The sequence below is a fragment of the Medicago sativa genome, chromosome 4, assembly GCF_051527215.1.
Source record: "Medicago sativa cultivar Bolivia chromosome 4, Bolivia_mono, whole genome shotgun sequence".
Classification (NCBI taxonomy): domain Eukaryota; kingdom Viridiplantae; phylum Streptophyta; class Magnoliopsida; order Fabales; family Fabaceae; genus Medicago; species Medicago sativa.
The window spans coordinates 82,894,032-82,910,981 of NC_140752.1; the positions used below are offsets into that span (position 1 = coordinate 82,894,032).

Consider the following 16,950-nt stretch of genomic DNA (forward strand, 5'->3'; position numbering starts at 1 on the left):
CCTCTTACTAGTGAGTCTGAATTGCTAACCTTAATGGAAGCGGTAAGAATGATACCGAATATTACCTATTGAAACATATATATAACTTATAATATGACCATATCCTGCCCCTAAGTTAAAGTTTGTTTCATTAAATAATCACGATTTAACAGAAGAACATATGTACCGCTGCAACTATGCACATACACATTCATATGTTGCTTGATCGATCGTGGCACTATTGCAAGACATAAATCTCACCTTGTTGCCAGAGGTTTTCATCAACGTCGTGACATTAATTTTAAGGTACTTTTAGCTCGGTTATCAAACCTCAAGTTATTAAACTAGTCTTATGTCTTGTTCTCACAAATGAATGTTAACAACACATTTTTTTTATGGTTCTTTAAATGAAGATGTATATATGGTGCAACTGGATGGTTTTGTTCATCCAACACTACCTAATCATATTTGCAAGCTTGACAAGGCTCTTTGTGGCTTGGTTTCATGCATTGAAAATTTTTCTACTTTAATATGGTTTTACCAACTCAAAAAGCGACAACTCCATCGTTAAAGTCATCGATTATACAGATAAAAGATTACCCTACTACAACGAATGGATAAATGAAAACCCTTCATACTCCATGAATATGCGCTCATGGAAAAGAGAGTTGAAGTTGCAACTCATATGAAAGTTGGTTTTAGACATCTTCATTACTTTATCAATAAGATATTAATCTAATGTCACCAAGATGCACGTCAAGTCTTGAACCCACACAAATTTTGTACTCCATCCGTTCTAAATTATAAGCAAATTTGACTTTTTAGGTTCATTCAATTAATGATGTCAAATTTGCTTATAATTTGGAATGGAGGGAGTATTTACAACATTTTGAATAACAAAAAAATTAAATCTGTCATTGTTAATTTTGAACACAAATAGGATAGATTATTCGACCATTTTGAGTTAGATAATAATAAACCAAGGTGTGAAAAATGTTTTAGACAAATTAAATATGGATGAACGAACTTAAATTTAGTCATAAATTTAGTGCAAATTGGTTTGGAGTGGATTAGTTTAGGGTATTAAAGTTCCCTATTATATCAAAAGATGAAGATGCACAAGAGGATGATGCACGAGAATATAATATATTAATGTGTCAAGACCCTTTTAGTTATTGCTTTTGTTTTGTATGTATAATTTTAAATACATTTTATTTAGATTTAGGTATATATTGTTTGTTGTGATTTACATCATATTACGTCAGAGTTGATTAATTATGTTTCATTTGTGATCAATGAATCATTATAATTTTCTAAATTGAAATCCCATATTTAGAAAAATCTTAAGTCATATGTATTCATCAACAATTGATTTAGGATTTTTTTTAACCTGTAACTAGAAGAAAAAAAAACAAAAGAAAAGTATTGCACATGATATTTATATGTACCCGACAATGTCAATCAAACCGCATAAATATGCGTAAGAAGCTTATGGATGACTAACATGAATTGAAACCCAACTGTATTACTGTCCAAGGTGAAATGAATTCTACATGGTTAATAAGGTAAAAGGTTGAGAGAGATTGAGATTGTATGTGAATCCAAACGACCCTTCAACAATCTATGTGAGAAAAAATGTATAGGAAGAAGAATGATTCCGTTTGTACCTTGTTAATTTAGGTTAATTAATGGGTGTATGGTTTTGCCTTGTTTTGGAATATCTTTAACGGTTTTGTAATCACTTTTTTGTTACAAATACAATATAGATATTGGATGCATTATAATTATATTCATATTAAGTATTATTGTTGTTCAAAGCTTCATATGATATGGTGTTGTTCAAAATTTCATAGATAAGATGTATGGTTATAATTAAGTTTCCCTAGCTAATATTCGAATAATATGTTCTAATTTTAGGTATTTGACATTAAAGCACAATGATATAAATTTTTTTATTCATTTTTGTCATAAACTATTATAGTGTGGTAGAGAGGTAAGAAGATAATAGAGAAAGAAAAAGGAAGAGAGTGAAGAAGAAGATAATGTGAGTATGAGAGAGAAAGTTGTACAAAAGTTGTATGGATGTACAAATATCATTTCTCAACTATCTAATACATGTTAGTCATCACTAGTTATTAGTTGATGTTTATTACTAGTTAGTTAGTGTCTATAAATAAGCTTAAGATAGTCAAATTGTAACAAACTTCATCATTTTGTAATACTACAAATTGTCATATATACAAAATTTCATAGCTTTTCTCTTTTCTTCCGGGGATACCATGCTTCATAAAATGCAGAGGCATATCCACCTCTAGGCATGGTTTGGCTATAGCAAAAATATTTTTACCATTTTTTTTTTAATTCTTAATTTTTTTTTCCTTATGAAAACAATGAATATAAGCCAACTAGACAGAGAGGTGATAGATAGCATAGCAAATGAACAGAAGCAACTGAGAAGATAGAAGGAGAAGTTATCATTTTGTTCACAATCAAGAGGAATATTCCTGACCAAAAAAAAAAGAAAAGAGGAATACTAAATCCCATGGGAGAAAATTGGTTGGTACATCCCCTTTAATATAAGAAAATAACATGTTGTGGAAAACCTTTTTATGCCCTTAAACCCTTCTACTGTAAACGTCTCAAATCTAGGGGCAAAAGTAGTCTAATAATTTACATTTCTAACTAAATGACATCACAAAACGCAAATTACATCATGTAACTGAAACAATTAGATTGGTTTGCTTTATTTGCACATGATTCTAACTTACCCACTCCATTGGAACTAAACTGAACTCAATACTTTTTGGTGGCAGATTTTCAAGTACACTTTTGGTTCAAATATCAAGTTTACAGCTTCCAATCAAATCAACATAGACTATGAGATAACTTAAAAATATAACCATACTTCAATATTTTCTACCAAGCATTCTCATTCGATCCCTCTCTCATACTTCTGCCTGGTAAAATACTCTTCTCAAATTCAAATTTACTATTCACTTTTCCAGTTTCCATTCAACACAGTCATTCGATTTTGATTTTTCTACATCAGTTTTACAACGAAAACATTATTTCTTATTTTCAATGGTTTCATGTTCATCGTTTATATGTTTGTTTTCAGTTTTGTTTAAACCTTTCAATGGTTTCATGTTCATATTTTTAATATGCTTTCATGTTCTTCCTTTTATATGTTTGCCTTCACATTATGCTGCAAAATTTATTAATTTTAACAGTGAAAGGAAGGAAGGTGGACCGGTCATTGTGATGATGGAGTATGCCAAAATCAAGGAAGAAGGTTTGACCTCTACTTCTGTTATATCTATCTACTAACATTCACTTATGTTTGAATCAAACAATTATGTTCCAATGTGAAACAGGACGCTTTCCACTAAGTGTTTCAAACACTTATGGTTACACTAAGTTATACATCAATGACAACATTCCTGAGATCAATCTGTTCAAAGCAAGGTTGGTTGTTGTTATTTTTGTCTTTTTGTTAGTTACATTGAATATACAATTTTTCCACTAACTATAATAAGTGGTTATTAGTTTACCTCAAGCTGACCAGGCTCAGTCCCAAAGCCAAATCATGTGTACCCAATCATATGGAAGTTCACAACTTTCTTCTGAGGCAGATCTACTCTCAAATTCTATGATTCTCCCACTATCTAACATCATCCAGCTGGACCAGGTTTCACCTTTAAAAACTACATCCACTACTTCCATTTTATACTTTCTGTTTCCTAACATTACCCCTACTTTGACAAATTTTCAGATCAGTTATTGCGTCACTGTTGCAAAAATTGTGAAAGTTAATTCTACTAAGCATGGTTGGTACTTTTTTGCATGTCACAAGTGTCCTAAGATTGCTAGAGGCGACAAACCTCCTTATACTTGTGAAGATGGCCACAACACCGAGACTGAAATTGTCAGGTATATATCTTAAATTTTGTCTACATTATTATCAATAATTATGTCAGAATTTATGAAATACATCCTCTTTGATTCCATGGTATAGGTACAAACTGGAAGCTGATGTTTCTTATGAAGATCATAAGTCTACCTTTGTTATTTGGGACCGTGAAGTTACACAATTGTTGGGAATTTCTGCTGCTCAGCTACGGACTAATTTGATTCAGGTTATTCAACAGTTTTCTTTAATGTATAAATTGTTGGTTTACATTTTGATCCACTTCTCAACAATTTATGTTCAAATATTTAAGACTACCTTTCATGGCTTTTCCCACACAGGCTGGGATAACTAATCGTTTGGAGTATCCTATGCTTATGGACTCCCTTGCTGGGAAAAACATTGTGGCTAAGGTTAAATGGCAACCTAAATGGAAGACATGCTCAGTTGTTACTTTGAAGGATGGAGAAGGTTTTGTTGATCAGATTAAGAACAAATTCCCTGAACATCAGGTTAATTAACTACTCTAATAGTTATTGTATTCATATAGTCAATATCAATATCTAACTACTATACACTATGTAATATATACAATCAACATGCACCACAGAATAACAATGTTGGACCAGCTGATATGAGTCAGGACATGCAAGTTGAGAGTGATGATGTTACTATCTCAGCTGTAAGTTATAACTAACCTTTATGTTACCAACTAAAGCAGATATAGTGTATATTGTTTATGTATGATCATGAATCAATACTCAAACCTTTATGTGTTTAAACATATGTTCAGCATGCTGCATCTGCAACATCTGAATTTGATCCTGATATGACACTTAGTCAGATGCAAACCCCTGTCAGCAAGATGAAGAATGTTGAAGTAAGCAAGAACTGCGACTCACTCAGCCAACTTACACCTGCTTCCACCACACCTCTTCCTGCTACTACCCATGCTTTGAGTGGTTCAAGTGATCGCACAATCCAGCCTATCAACCTTGATGATATCATTCCTGCAAAAAACTCTTCTTCTAAAAGGGTTAAGCTTATCAAACAGGAGAAAAAATAAACACTGTTGTTGTTATGTATTTTGTATTTTGCATGGTGAACAACACCATATAGGGTGATCTCAAACTGTTTCCAAATGCTCTATGCATCCTATTCAGATATAAGCTGTTGGTAATACATACCATGTTTTGTAACTTATTAATACTTTGTTCACTTTTGGTTTAGAACTACCAAAACATGAAATCAGACATCTGTACCTATCTTCAACTTATGTTTATGTCTATCAAACTGCTATTATAAGTGAACCACTATAAGGTCACTCATTTTGGGATATTATTTGTTGGTGTTTGTAAGTTTATGCTCCATCTTTTGGCAAATTCATATCTACATAATGTCAGCTTAAATATTTACGTTAAAGATATCATAGTTGTAGATAAACATTTTTTCATACACTTTCTAAAGATATTTCCATTGGTATGATCTATGTAAGGGTGAATATAAACATACAAACTGTGTTTTATAAGAAAAAATGCTTAATGGTACTAACCACAAACTTACAAAGTTCATTGTTTTAACTTTAGTTCAAATCATCAATTACAAAACTAAACAGATTTATGAAAAAGCTACTTATACAATATATTCACTTTACCATTGCCAATGTTATTGTTCAAAGAGGATGTACAATAAGTCATGTTTTAGTTCAAATTATACTGCCCTATCAACTTAATCAGTATAAGCCACATCATAATGACATGTTACAAACATTGGATGGTAACTATTCAGTTGAAGAAGATATAATTCCTTACTTACTATCATTACAAACAACAACCATACCTTCGACAAGACAGATTCAAAACAATCACATTACTCTTTTCTGCCATGCATTTAATGCGTGAACAGTAAATAACAACTACACCAGCCATTAAGGCTAAAATAGACTATTACTTGAGACATCTCACTGCAATAACCTCAATATATTGGAATACTGTATTTTTTTTATTATAACCTCTATAATATATAGACTGTGATTTTCACTGTACAGCTCACATAAATTGAGGCAAACAATTATACCATTGGACCAAGTACGACACTGTTTGATTAATAATATTTTAACATAACAACTAATAATATACCTTATTATACTATTACACTATTGTCTGGGGAACAAATATCAATGCCTGCTAATGAAACAAACTCATACAAAGTCTATCTGTTGAACCTCAAGATCATGATATCATAAACTTCAATAGCAGGAAGCAATTTTAATGGATACTTAGATTATATAACATCTTCTGTCCAAAACACGTTAAACGAAGGTATGTATCATTTTATCCAGTTTAGTGTTCAGCATTTAAAACTGACCATTGCATATGAACTCAACATTTTTTAATAATCTGTTGTACATCAGTTTTTTGTTAACATCATTATTTATTATCCTTTACTCTTAGACAACTATTCATGTGAATGTTACCATTTTGTAATTGTTACCACTAAACTGGACAATGTTAACTGCTATAAATGCTATGTAGTTTTAAGTTTCAGACATCATTACTAAGAAATCAAGACTTTGTGTGATAACTATATTCATAACAGTTGTTGTTGAATACAATCTTTCACAGATGAAGGAAAAAAAATCTGTGGACGATGACCCTAACACTGCAGCAGATAAGAAAAGAAGGTTGTTGACAAATAATAAGAAGAATGTTGCATCTAAGAGAGCTAGACCAGCAACCCCCCTTTCTGATATTACTTCATCAGTAAATAACCTAACTCAAACTTCACAGTCTAAAACACCAGGGCATGCCAACACACACACTCCACCTTCTCAGTTAAAGTCATTTAACAAGAAATCAGAAGCATATTTACCTGTTTTAAGTGAGTCAGGTAACTGGTGTGAAAACAGTCAACCATCACCCAACTGTACTCCTATTCATCTACTACCAAAGAATATCAATGTTGAGCCTTTACGAGTTCCAAATCTGTTTGGTGTTGAAAAGAAAAAGGGACAAACATCAGCTAAAAAGGCAAGATCAAAGTCAACATCAACAGAGTTTGCTATTAACATGCCTAAGATTCAACTCACTTCTCAGTATCATTCTGCCAAGAATACCCAGCTGCCAACTTACAATCATTCTATCGTGAACTCCACTCACACACTTAAGAGGAAGGTAACTGGATTTACTCCTCTTGAGAACATACAGAATCTACCTCCTCATTATCCATTATCTAAGGAGATAAGAGGAGCACATAAGTCAGGCAACTTACTTGAAAACATTCAACCTCCAACATTATGTGCTGCATTTGATAAACTACAATATAAGCACAATTCTCAAACTGTGTCAGATGCTTATTATTGTAGCAGCCAGGAAAAATATCTACACACATCTGCTGTGAAGCCAACATTATCTGAGTTTCCTATCAACATGCCTAACATTCAATGCAATTCTCAGTACCATGTTACCAATCATACCCAATTCTCAAATTTATATTCAAACATATTGGATTCAACTCAAACAGTTAGGAGAAATGTACCTGGATTAAATTTGATGAACAAATTTGATGAAACAATTCAACCTGTCAACATTTCAACTATATCACCTAAAGCTGGAAAAAAGCGCAATGATGTCTGTACCGAGACTTCAATCAACAAGAAATGTAGTCAAAAGGAGGTACTTGACTCAATTGCAGACCCAGTTCAAAGTAAGAAAACAAAGTTTAGTGGTTTATCTCATTCTACTGAAACAAACACCACAAAAATCCCACCTGGTAAAACATCAAGGATTAGTACCAGTAAAAAGACAAGGGGGCAACCTTCTGATGTTAAGAATACATCACCAAAGCTTCAGCAAAAGGGCAAATCCAGTTCATGTTCTCATGTTCCTCGAAAGCGCACAGTTGAATGCAGTGTCAAACAAAACAATCCAAGATCCAAGAAGCAATTAAATCCAAAATCAAACATACCATCAATGTCACAACCAGTCGAGAAGATTCTAACCAATTTGTTAGCGAGTCTAGATGCCACACATCCAAGTGTCAGTAGCAGTTCTCAGGATATCCACAGAAATCCCACTCAATCACCAAATGCAACTCCACAACCTCCTGTAACAGATCAACAATGTAGTGGGTCAGGACCTCAAGTTCAGCTTAAACGCAAACAAATTGCAACAGATTCTGAATACTTTGAAACAATGTCAAAAACACTACAGCAAACAACTCAAGAGAATGACAACATCAATGAAGATTCTACAGATTCAGATTCTGAAGGAACTGATCATATTGAAACTGATTCTGATTCTGAAAGTGATATTGATATTCAATATGAAGATGAGACTGACTTGCAGGGTAAGTCCAAATTCAGTTTTAATGTGAATGCTATAATATTATTGTATCATTGAACAATATCATTACTTATATTTTATCTTTTATGAAATAGACACAGTTTATGGTGATATTGGAGATCCTAATTGGGAATGTCAACATTGCGGAGCTTTAATGTGGTATCAAGAAAGGAAAGAAAAGTCAAGGAATAGTTGCAAACCAAAGTTCCAAATATGCTGCAATGGTGGAAATGTACAGCTCCCACTTCTAGAACAACCTCCAGAACTGCTTCAGACTCTCTTATTTCAAAACCATGGATCAGAGAGCAAAAATTATCAGGCTAATGCAAGAACATACAATGCTATGTTCTCATTTACATCTCCAGGTATGAAGTTTGATGATAAAACACAAAAAGGAAGAGGTCCACCTACCTTGCGAATGCATGGCCAGACATGCCACAGAATTGGAAGTATGCTACCATTAGAGGGAGAACGTCCGAAATTTGCTCAGCTATATATCTATGACACAGAAAATGAGATAGCCAACAGGATAGGAAGTTTCAGGTATTCATAACTCATTAACATTACTTCAACATTGTTATTTTTTTCATTTATCATCAGTTGGGGCGTTAATTACCTATTTAACTAATCATATGTATTATTGGATTATCAGTAACAATAAGGACCTCGATCAAAACATTGTGAAACAGTTGAAGTCCATGTTAGATGCTAATAATGTCCATGCAAAAGCTTTTAGGATGGCAAGAGATGTTCTCAAACAAGGTCCTGTTCAAGATGTAAGATTGAAACTTATCTCAGACAGAAAAACAGATGGCAGGGTCTACAATAAACCAACTGTTAGTGAAGTTGCTGCACTCATTGTAGGAGACATTGACTCAGCATCTCAAAGAGATATCATTCTGCAAGGACAAAGTGGGGATTTGCAGCGAATAGATGAATTTCATGCCAGTTATCTAGGTTTCCAATACCCTTTGCTATTCCCTTATGGAGAAGATGGGTATCGTCCAGGAATTCTGCTACGATATAAAAATGATACTGTTGTTACAGCAAAGAATAGACTGACAATCAAAAAATGGTTCTCATTTCGAATACAAACTAGGAAATACGAGGCAATGACGTTGCTACTTTCAAGGAAGCTACTCCAACAATTCTTGGTCGATGGATATGCAATGATGGAGGCAGAGAGGCTCAATTGGTTAAGGAAAAATCAATCTAAGTTAAGAGTTGGTAAATATAGGCAACTAACTGATAACCAAGGTCATAAGGTTATACAAGGGAAAAGAGTCATTTTGCCTTCGACCTTTGTGGGAAGTAAAAGATACATGGATCAACTTTATTTTGATGGTATGGCAATATCAAGTGTTGTTGGTTTCCCAGACATTTTCATTACATTTACATGTAATCCAAAGTGGCCTGAGATAACTAGAGAACTAGCGAAATACAACTTGAAACCTCAAGATCGCCCTGATATCATCTCTAGGGTTTTCAAAATCAAGTTTGATGAGTTGATAAAAGACCTAACAAAAAAACACATTTTAGGCAAAGTGTTGGCATGTAAGTTATTTAAATTTCAAATGTATACAATGTCTGGCATTTATATACGACTTCATATATAAGTTCTTCTAATGATCTTTTTTTTTATCCGCAGATATGTACACCATTGAATTTCAGAAAAGAGGCTTACCACACGCTCACATTCTCATTTTTTTACACCCATCTAGCAAGTATCCAAAACCTGAAGATATAGACAAAATCATATCTGCAGAGATCCCTGATCCAAATAAGAATGTTGAGTTGTATAACTTAGTCAAAAGTCACATGATTCATGGTCCTTGTGGTCATGCCAGATTGTCCTCACCCTGCATGACAAAAAATAACAAGTGTTCAAAATTCTTCCCCAAAAAATTCATTGAACAAACAATTGTAGATCAAGATGGATATCCAGTTTACAAGAGAAGTTCAAATACTCATACTATTGTCAAAAATGGTATTGCCTTAGACAATAGACATGTTGTTCCATACAACACAAAACTGTTGTTGAAGTACCAAGCTCATATCAATATGGAATGGTGCAACCAAAGTTCATCAATTAAATACTTATTCAAGTATATTCACAAAGGTTATGATCGAATCGGAGCAAAAGTTGTCCCTTCTCAACAACATTCACGTTCATTTCAACAACCTGTTGATGAAATCAAACAGTATCTGGATTGTCGATATATATCTCCAAGTGAAGCATGTTGGAGAATATTATCATTTTCAATTCATGGTAGAAAACCAGCTGTTGAGCGTATGTTTTTCCATTTAGTTGGAGAGAAGACAATATACTTTACTGACCACTCTCGGATGGAAAATGTTCTTGAAAGAGCAAGTGTAACAGAATCAATGTTCACAGCTTGGATGCAAGCTAATCAAGTTTATGAGGCAGCAAGAGAGCTCACTTATGGCCAGTTTGTAACAAAATTTGTTTATAACAAAAAAAATCGAAGTTGGACACCAAGGAAGAGGGGATTCACTATTGGTAGACTAATATGGGTACCACCAACAACTGGCGAGTTGTTCCACTTGAGATTGATGTTGACTGTTGTAAAAGGGCCAAGAACATATGAAGAAATACGCAAAGTTGGTGATGTGCAATATCTTACCTTTAGGGAAGCCTGTTTTGCCATGGGATTCCTAAAGGATGACAAGGAATATATTGGAGCCATTAGAGAAGCTTTTCAATGGGGTTCAGGATATTTTCTACGAAGGTTATTTGTCATTATGCTGTTATCAGGAGCAATGAGTAGACCAAGACATGTTTGGCAGAACACTGTACATTGGTTGTCAGATGGAATTTTACGTGATCAGCGAAACTTAGCTCAAAACCAAGGTATGTAATATACTTATTAGCTGGTTACTACTAATCCATACATTCATTTCAACAACATATTTACACATGATCTTTTGTGTCTCAGAATTGCAACTCACTGATGAACAACTTCATAATTTAACATTAATTGAAATTGAGAAGTTGTTGCAATCAAGTAGGAGAAGTTTGACAGAGTTTTCATCTTTACCTTATCCAAAAGGATACATTCTTGAGCAACTAGGGAATAGGCTGATATATGATGAGCGGAATTATGATACTGCCACCCTCAAAGCAGAATTTGAAAAACTGTTTGCATCACTAACAGGTATTAGTATATTTTTCCAACAATTTTACGTAATCAACCAACTTATACCTTTTCGTTTTACTTATTAATCCTATTAGTCACATTATCTAACAGATGAACAAAGAAAGATTTATGATAAAATCATGATGGCAGTTACAAATCAGAAAGGTGGGGTTTTTTTCTTGCATGGTTATGGTGGAACTGGGAAAACTTTTATGTGGCGTACATTGGCAAGTGCATTACGGTCAAAACATGAAATTGTATTGACTGTAGCCACAAGTGGCATTGCATCTTTACTCTTACCTGGAGGACGCACTGCACATTCTAAGTTTAAAATGCCTGTCCCAACATTAGATAACTCTACTTGCAATATTGACCATAATAGTGATATGGCAAACCTTATTAGACAAACAAAGTTAATCATATGGGATGAAGCACCAATGGCACATAGATATACTTTTGAGTGCTTGGACAGAACACTTAAGGACATAATGAGTACAGAGACTGTCAAGTGCGATAAAATTTTTGGTGGGAAAGTTATAGTTTTTGGTGGAGATTTTAGACAGATTTTGCCAGTTATTCCCAGAGGTGATCGGTCCGATATTGTGCATGCATCCATAAATGCTTCATATATTTGGGATCACATTGAAGTCCTAACATTAACACAAAATATGAGATTGAAGCATGGTTCAAATTCTGAAGAGAATGAAGAAATAGCAAAATTCTCAAACTGGCTGTTAAGTGTTGGGGAGGGAAAGATTAGTGAACCAAATGATGGTTATGCTGAAATACCAATCCCTGCTGAAATGTTGATCACTGAATATTCTGATCCTATTCTTGCAATCATCAACAGTACTTACCCTAATTTTTTGGAAAATTACAAATCATATGAGTACTTGAAGAGCAGAGCAATATTAGCATCAACAATTGAGGTGGTTGAACAAATCAATGAATACGTACTTGGTCTAATGCCTGGTAAAATACTCTTTACATCTACTAAAACTGTCAATTATGTGTTATTTTTTGGGGACGGTCAACCAATAACAATGTGTTTGTAACTGCAGGAGAAGAAAAAGAATATCTAAGTGCCAACTCCATTGATAGATCAGAGATTAATGACAACAGCATTGTTGATGTACTGACACCGGAATTCCTATGTACACTACGTACTTCAGGTCTCCCCAATCATAGGATTAAATTGAAAGTTGGCTGTCCAATTATGCTTTTGAGAAATATAGACCAATCTGAAGGGCTTTGTAATGGAACCAGGTTGATTGTAACAAAAATGGCTAACCATGTTTTGGAAGCAAAGATCATGGGAGGCAAACATCATGGAAATATAACATACATTCCACGTATGGATATGTCACCTTCTCAGTCTCCATGGCCATTCAAATTAACTAGAAGACAATTTCCAATTGTGGTTTCTTATTCAATGACCATCAACAAATCACAAGGTCAATCACTAGATTGGGTTGGACTATATTTGCCAAAAGATTTTTTCAGTCATGGACAAATCTATGTTGCAATATCAAGAGTTACAAGCAAAAAGGGTATCAAGATATTGATCCATGATGAAAACAAAGTTGCCAAAATCACCACAACAAATGTTGTCTACAAAGAAGTTTTTCAGAATGTCTAACAAGTAAGTAATATAAAAATTATGACCAGCATGACTTACCAATATTCAGATATATGTGGAGTTGTTTTCCCTCAAAGCTAATATATCATTCCATGAACTGCAGGATTCAACCTTTTTTGCAGAGCTGATCTACCAAATTTTCAACTTCCACCTATCAAAATAGTGGAACCAAGCTAAAATACAGCTCTTTACTTCATTTAATCTGTTTATTATCTGTAATGAACTTCATCCTTTTTAATATTAACATTAGTCTTTTATAATTCTTATCCAAGGTCTTAATATTCAATTCCAATACCTGTTATGACTTAATTCTTTTTAGATCATAAATACGAATTGAAACAAACTTTAAAATCGTATGAACAAAATGAGATCTACAAAGCTTCAACAAAATTATGCAGAAATCATAAGTTGATCTGGCTTAGCTATTTTTCAGTTTTGCAGTTAAATTTCTGCCAAATATTGAACCAACTATCAGCTCTTAACTTAGCAAGCTGTTAATTGACATGCATCCTACTTATCAGTCAAAATACAATGCAAATAGTTAAATAAAATAAATAATCGATTTTATAACAAGTGAAGATCAGACTTGTGAAAAAAGACAAGTCTGTTGTAGAACATTATGCATGTAAATAATACCTTTCAAATTCCATGATCTGCAGCTTTCTTCTTCTTCATCCTGCTCTTTTGAACTCAGAACCTCTTTGTATGAAAGCTTTTTTCTTCTTACCACAATTAGCTACAGTACTGGATGCATGTGTTTGTAGGGTCACGCAAAAAATAATGTGATGTACATTAATGTATTGAGTTGAATAAAGTTACTTGGTAGATCAAATCAATAAATGAATCTAACTTTATGCATATGCCAAAACTTGAAGAATACGACACAGGCTGCAGTACTGAATAGATTCCTGAGTGCTCCCAGTCTAATGAGACACTAATAATTGATTTATGATATAACACACTTGAACTTAATAAAGAATATTTTTTTTTTGAAAGAAACTTAATAAAGAATATAAAATATGGCTTAATTAAACTTATAACAACTTTGGATATATACTTACTAAATATATGCTCTGTTCTCCATATATTACCACTAAATATACTTATAGTTGTAATTTATTTTAGGCCAAATACCTCCCTGCGTCCTTTAACTTTCACGTTTGTAACAGATATGTCCTTTAAGTTTCAAAGGTTATAGATAGGTCCTTTAAGTTTCTAAGGTTTCAGATAGGTCCTTAACGGAGGTTGATAGAAAGGACCTATCTGAAACAAACTCGAAACTTAAAGGACCTATCTGAAACCTTAAAAACTTAAAGGACCTATCTGTAACCTTTGAAACTTGAAGGACCTATCTATTACAAACGTGAAACTTAAAGGACCCAAGGAGGTATTTGACCTTTTATTTTAATATGAAATCTATGAAATTCAAAAAGTTACACATGCAAAATGACGGACATCAATTCCAAATAAGTGGAGAATCTTAACGCTACTGCACACATAAATTAACACGGAAAATACTTGGGTGACATTGTGGTTGATCACATTGGTAATATTGGCCAACCACAATGTCACAAGTGTACAAAGAAACAAAAAAAAATATTGAAAGAGAAAAAAGAAAGACACTTGTGACATTGTAGTTGGTCAATGTCACCAACCATAATGTCAACTTAACACTTTATTAAAGAAAAGATTCCTGCAACATTTTTTGAAAGAAGACATTCTCAAAAACCACAACAACAAAGTAGCTAATTTTTTTTTTTTGCTGCACTTGACTATTTAAACACAAAAACCGGGTCAAATATAATTGTACTATTGGGCTGCACCAGTACTACAAGGCCCATTACAATGTTCTTATTCTCACCCCTATTTTTTACACCAACAACTCTATCATAAATTTTATTTTAACTATTGTCTCAAATATCATATTTTTTTATACAATATAACGTATCAATCAAATATATACACACACTTTATATCAAATATTTTAAAATACAATACAATGATTATACAGGAATATCATATCTTTTTTAAACATGTATAAATCATTATTATCTAAACAATAATTTTCAAAATTAATAATTACAAAATACCATATATTCAAGTTTTTACTGTATAAATCATCCACCCCGACGGGTACCCGTGCGTTAGCACGGGTTTTTTTACTAGTTATTAGTAAGAAGAATGAGAACTTGCGGCGGCTGCTGAGTGTTAAAGGTATTCCGTGAAAAAGTCAAAGCCAAATAACCATACTTGATTATCAACATAAAATGACATTATTGTTAATGAAGCCATTAACATCATCAGTCGATAATTGACTAATCTATATTTGCTATTCACAACTTTGTTAGTATCTCCTTAGATGTGCTGCAAACGGACTATCCAATCAAGGTGAAGCAATGCACAATGGGAGAGTCTTAAACATTTAAGACCTGATACCTAATAGGTACTCCCATTGTAGAAAAAAATTAAGGGTCTTAAAAGATGCAAGGTCTAAATTAAGACCTCATTCTTAAATGGGTCCACGTCACCTTTTTATTAAAATAATAATTTTCATGGTTTTTTTTAATAGTATAAAATAGACAGTGTATTAAATAAATAATATTGGTGGGACCCAATTAGATCTTTTGTTAGAGGGTCTCCATTGGAGTGATTGAGTACCTATTAGGTACTATTATTAAAAAATTATTAAAAAATGATGTGTCAATGTGGGACCCATTTAAGACCTCAAAGATGAGAGTCTCCATTGTGGAAGCTCTAAGGCTTCTCCTTTGAGCACTTCCTACAATGTTACCCTTCAGATATGCAATAACGGCAGTTGAATCGATGTATAGCTCAATCCTATTCAATTTTTTTAGAGTAATGATATTTTGACATCCATTTGATGACAACTTTGTTGACAACCTTGTTTTTCTCACTTCTTATTGGTCAAAAACAATGGAGAGAGAAAAAGGAAGAGAGATGATAACAACATCATGTGAGTATGAAAGAGAAAGTTGTCCAAAAATTGTCAAAAAGTGGTTGTCAAAATATCATTTCTCATTTTTTTTTAAGATACCTATTCAAATTTCTTTACTTATGATTAATAACAAGTAACAACCTTTCATAAAGTGAGAATATTGACGATGTGATTTTGGATGAAATATTGCATGTTTTTAAATTTTTTTTTTGGTTACTCATCGTCTTTAATTTCATTGAACACATTTTTCATACTACTAGTAAAAATACCCGTGCGTCAGCACGGGTGCAGTTATAGTTTTATCAATTAAAATTAAATGCATATGTGAATTACCATATGTGAATTACCATTATCACATTGATTATTTACTAAAGTTTTTTGGATATATTTTTCACAAATATTGGCTCCGTTTACTTTATATTTATCATTCACATATATTGGTCCTGTATTTTTATATCTATCATTCACAAATCGTAGTCCCGTGTTTTTTATATTTATTATTCACAAATATTGGTTCCATGTTTTTTATATTTATCATTAGCAAATCTTGGTCCCGTGTTTTTTTTTTTAATTTATGAGTCACAAATTATAGTCTCATGCTTTTTGTAAATTTATCATTCAGAAGTTTTGGTTCCGTTTTTTTTTTATATTTATCATTCACAAATTATGGTCAGTATTTTTTATATTTATCATTCACAAATCTTGGTTTTGCATTTTTTATATTTATCATTCACAAATATTTGTCTCGTGTTTTTTATATTTACCATTCACAAATCTTGATCCCGTGTGTTTTATATATTTATAAGCATGTGTTTGGTTTCAATTCTAGAGGGTCAAAAGTGATTCTAGAGGTTGTATAATTGATTTTATGATGTTTGGATGATTTAAAGTATAATTGATTTTGCTTGTACAAATTATTCAACTTGAAGCTACAATTTGTAGTTTTTGTCTTCTACAATTGATTTTAC

General features: G+C 32.8%; 2 protein-coding genes and 1 long non-coding RNA gene across 12 annotated transcripts; 2 read left to right on the forward strand and 1 right to left on the reverse strand.

Annotated features, from left to right (window-relative positions):
• Positions 1 to 3,185: 3,185 nt before the first annotated feature.
• Positions 3,186 to 5,254, forward strand: LOC146932759 (uncharacterized). The gene is made up of 8 exons (XM_085704506.1): positions 3,186 to 3,271; positions 3,354 to 3,444; positions 3,526 to 3,667; positions 3,752 to 3,909; positions 3,995 to 4,115; positions 4,228 to 4,398; positions 4,497 to 4,568; positions 4,680 to 5,254. The coding sequence occupies exons 1-8, from the start codon at positions 3,241 to 3,243 to the stop codon at positions 4,950 to 4,952; spliced, it is 1,059 nt and encodes a 352-aa protein (XP_085560632.1). The 5' UTR covers positions 3,186 to 3,240; the 3' UTR covers positions 4,953 to 5,254.
• On the reverse strand, positions 4,570 to 14,141 carry LOC146932760 (uncharacterized). 10 transcript variants are annotated; one of them, XR_015007254.1, is made up of 10 exons: positions 13,663 to 14,140; positions 13,066 to 13,177; positions 9,914 to 10,088; positions 8,641 to 8,727; positions 8,430 to 8,508; positions 7,703 to 7,990; positions 7,424 to 7,465; positions 6,975 to 7,318; positions 6,758 to 6,870; positions 4,570 to 4,896 (listed from the first exon to the last, which is right to left on the reverse strand). It is a non-coding gene; the product is annotated as an uncharacterized LOC146932760 (long non-coding RNA). The 10 variants fall into 10 exon arrangements; XR_015007250.1 differs by having other exon boundaries at positions 6,975 to 7,771; positions 7,853 to 7,990; positions 13,663 to 14,141; XR_015007253.1 differs by having other exon boundaries at positions 6,975 to 7,465.
• On the forward strand, positions 8,748 to 13,026 carry LOC146932761 (uncharacterized). Its single transcript, XM_085704507.1, has 5 exons — positions 8,748 to 9,783; positions 9,878 to 11,101; positions 11,187 to 11,411; positions 11,499 to 12,359; positions 12,449 to 13,026. Exons 1-5 carry the CDS (start codon positions 8,862 to 8,864, stop codon positions 13,024 to 13,026), a joined length of 3,810 nt encoding a protein of 1,269 aa, XP_085560633.1. The 5' UTR covers positions 8,748 to 8,861.
• Positions 14,142 to 16,950: the final 2,809 nt, after the last annotated feature.

Bases quoted from the DNA above. Each gene is read 5' to 3' on its own strand.
- LOC146932759 (XM_085704506.1), top strand. From the start codon at position 3,241: ATGATGGAGTATGCCAAAATCAAGGAAGAAG. The intron at 3,272-3,353 runs GTTTGACCTCTA...AATGTGAAACAG, and splicing joins TGCCAAAATCAAGGAAGAAG to GACGCTTTCCACTAAGTGTT. The intron at 3,445-3,525 runs GTTGGTTGTTGT...AGTGGTTATTAG, and splicing joins ATCAATCTGTTCAAAGCAAG to TTTACCTCAAGCTGACCAGG.
- LOC146932761 (XM_085704507.1), top strand. From the start codon at position 8,862: ATGTATTATTGGATTATCAGTAACAATAAGGACCTCGATCAAAACATT. The intron at 9,784-9,877 runs GTAAGTTATTTA...TTTTATCCGCAG, and splicing joins TTTAGGCAAAGTGTTGGCAT to ATATGTACACCATTGAATTT. The intron at 11,102-11,186 runs GTATGTAATATA...TTTGTGTCTCAG, and splicing joins AAACTTAGCTCAAAACCAAG to AATTGCAACTCACTGATGAA.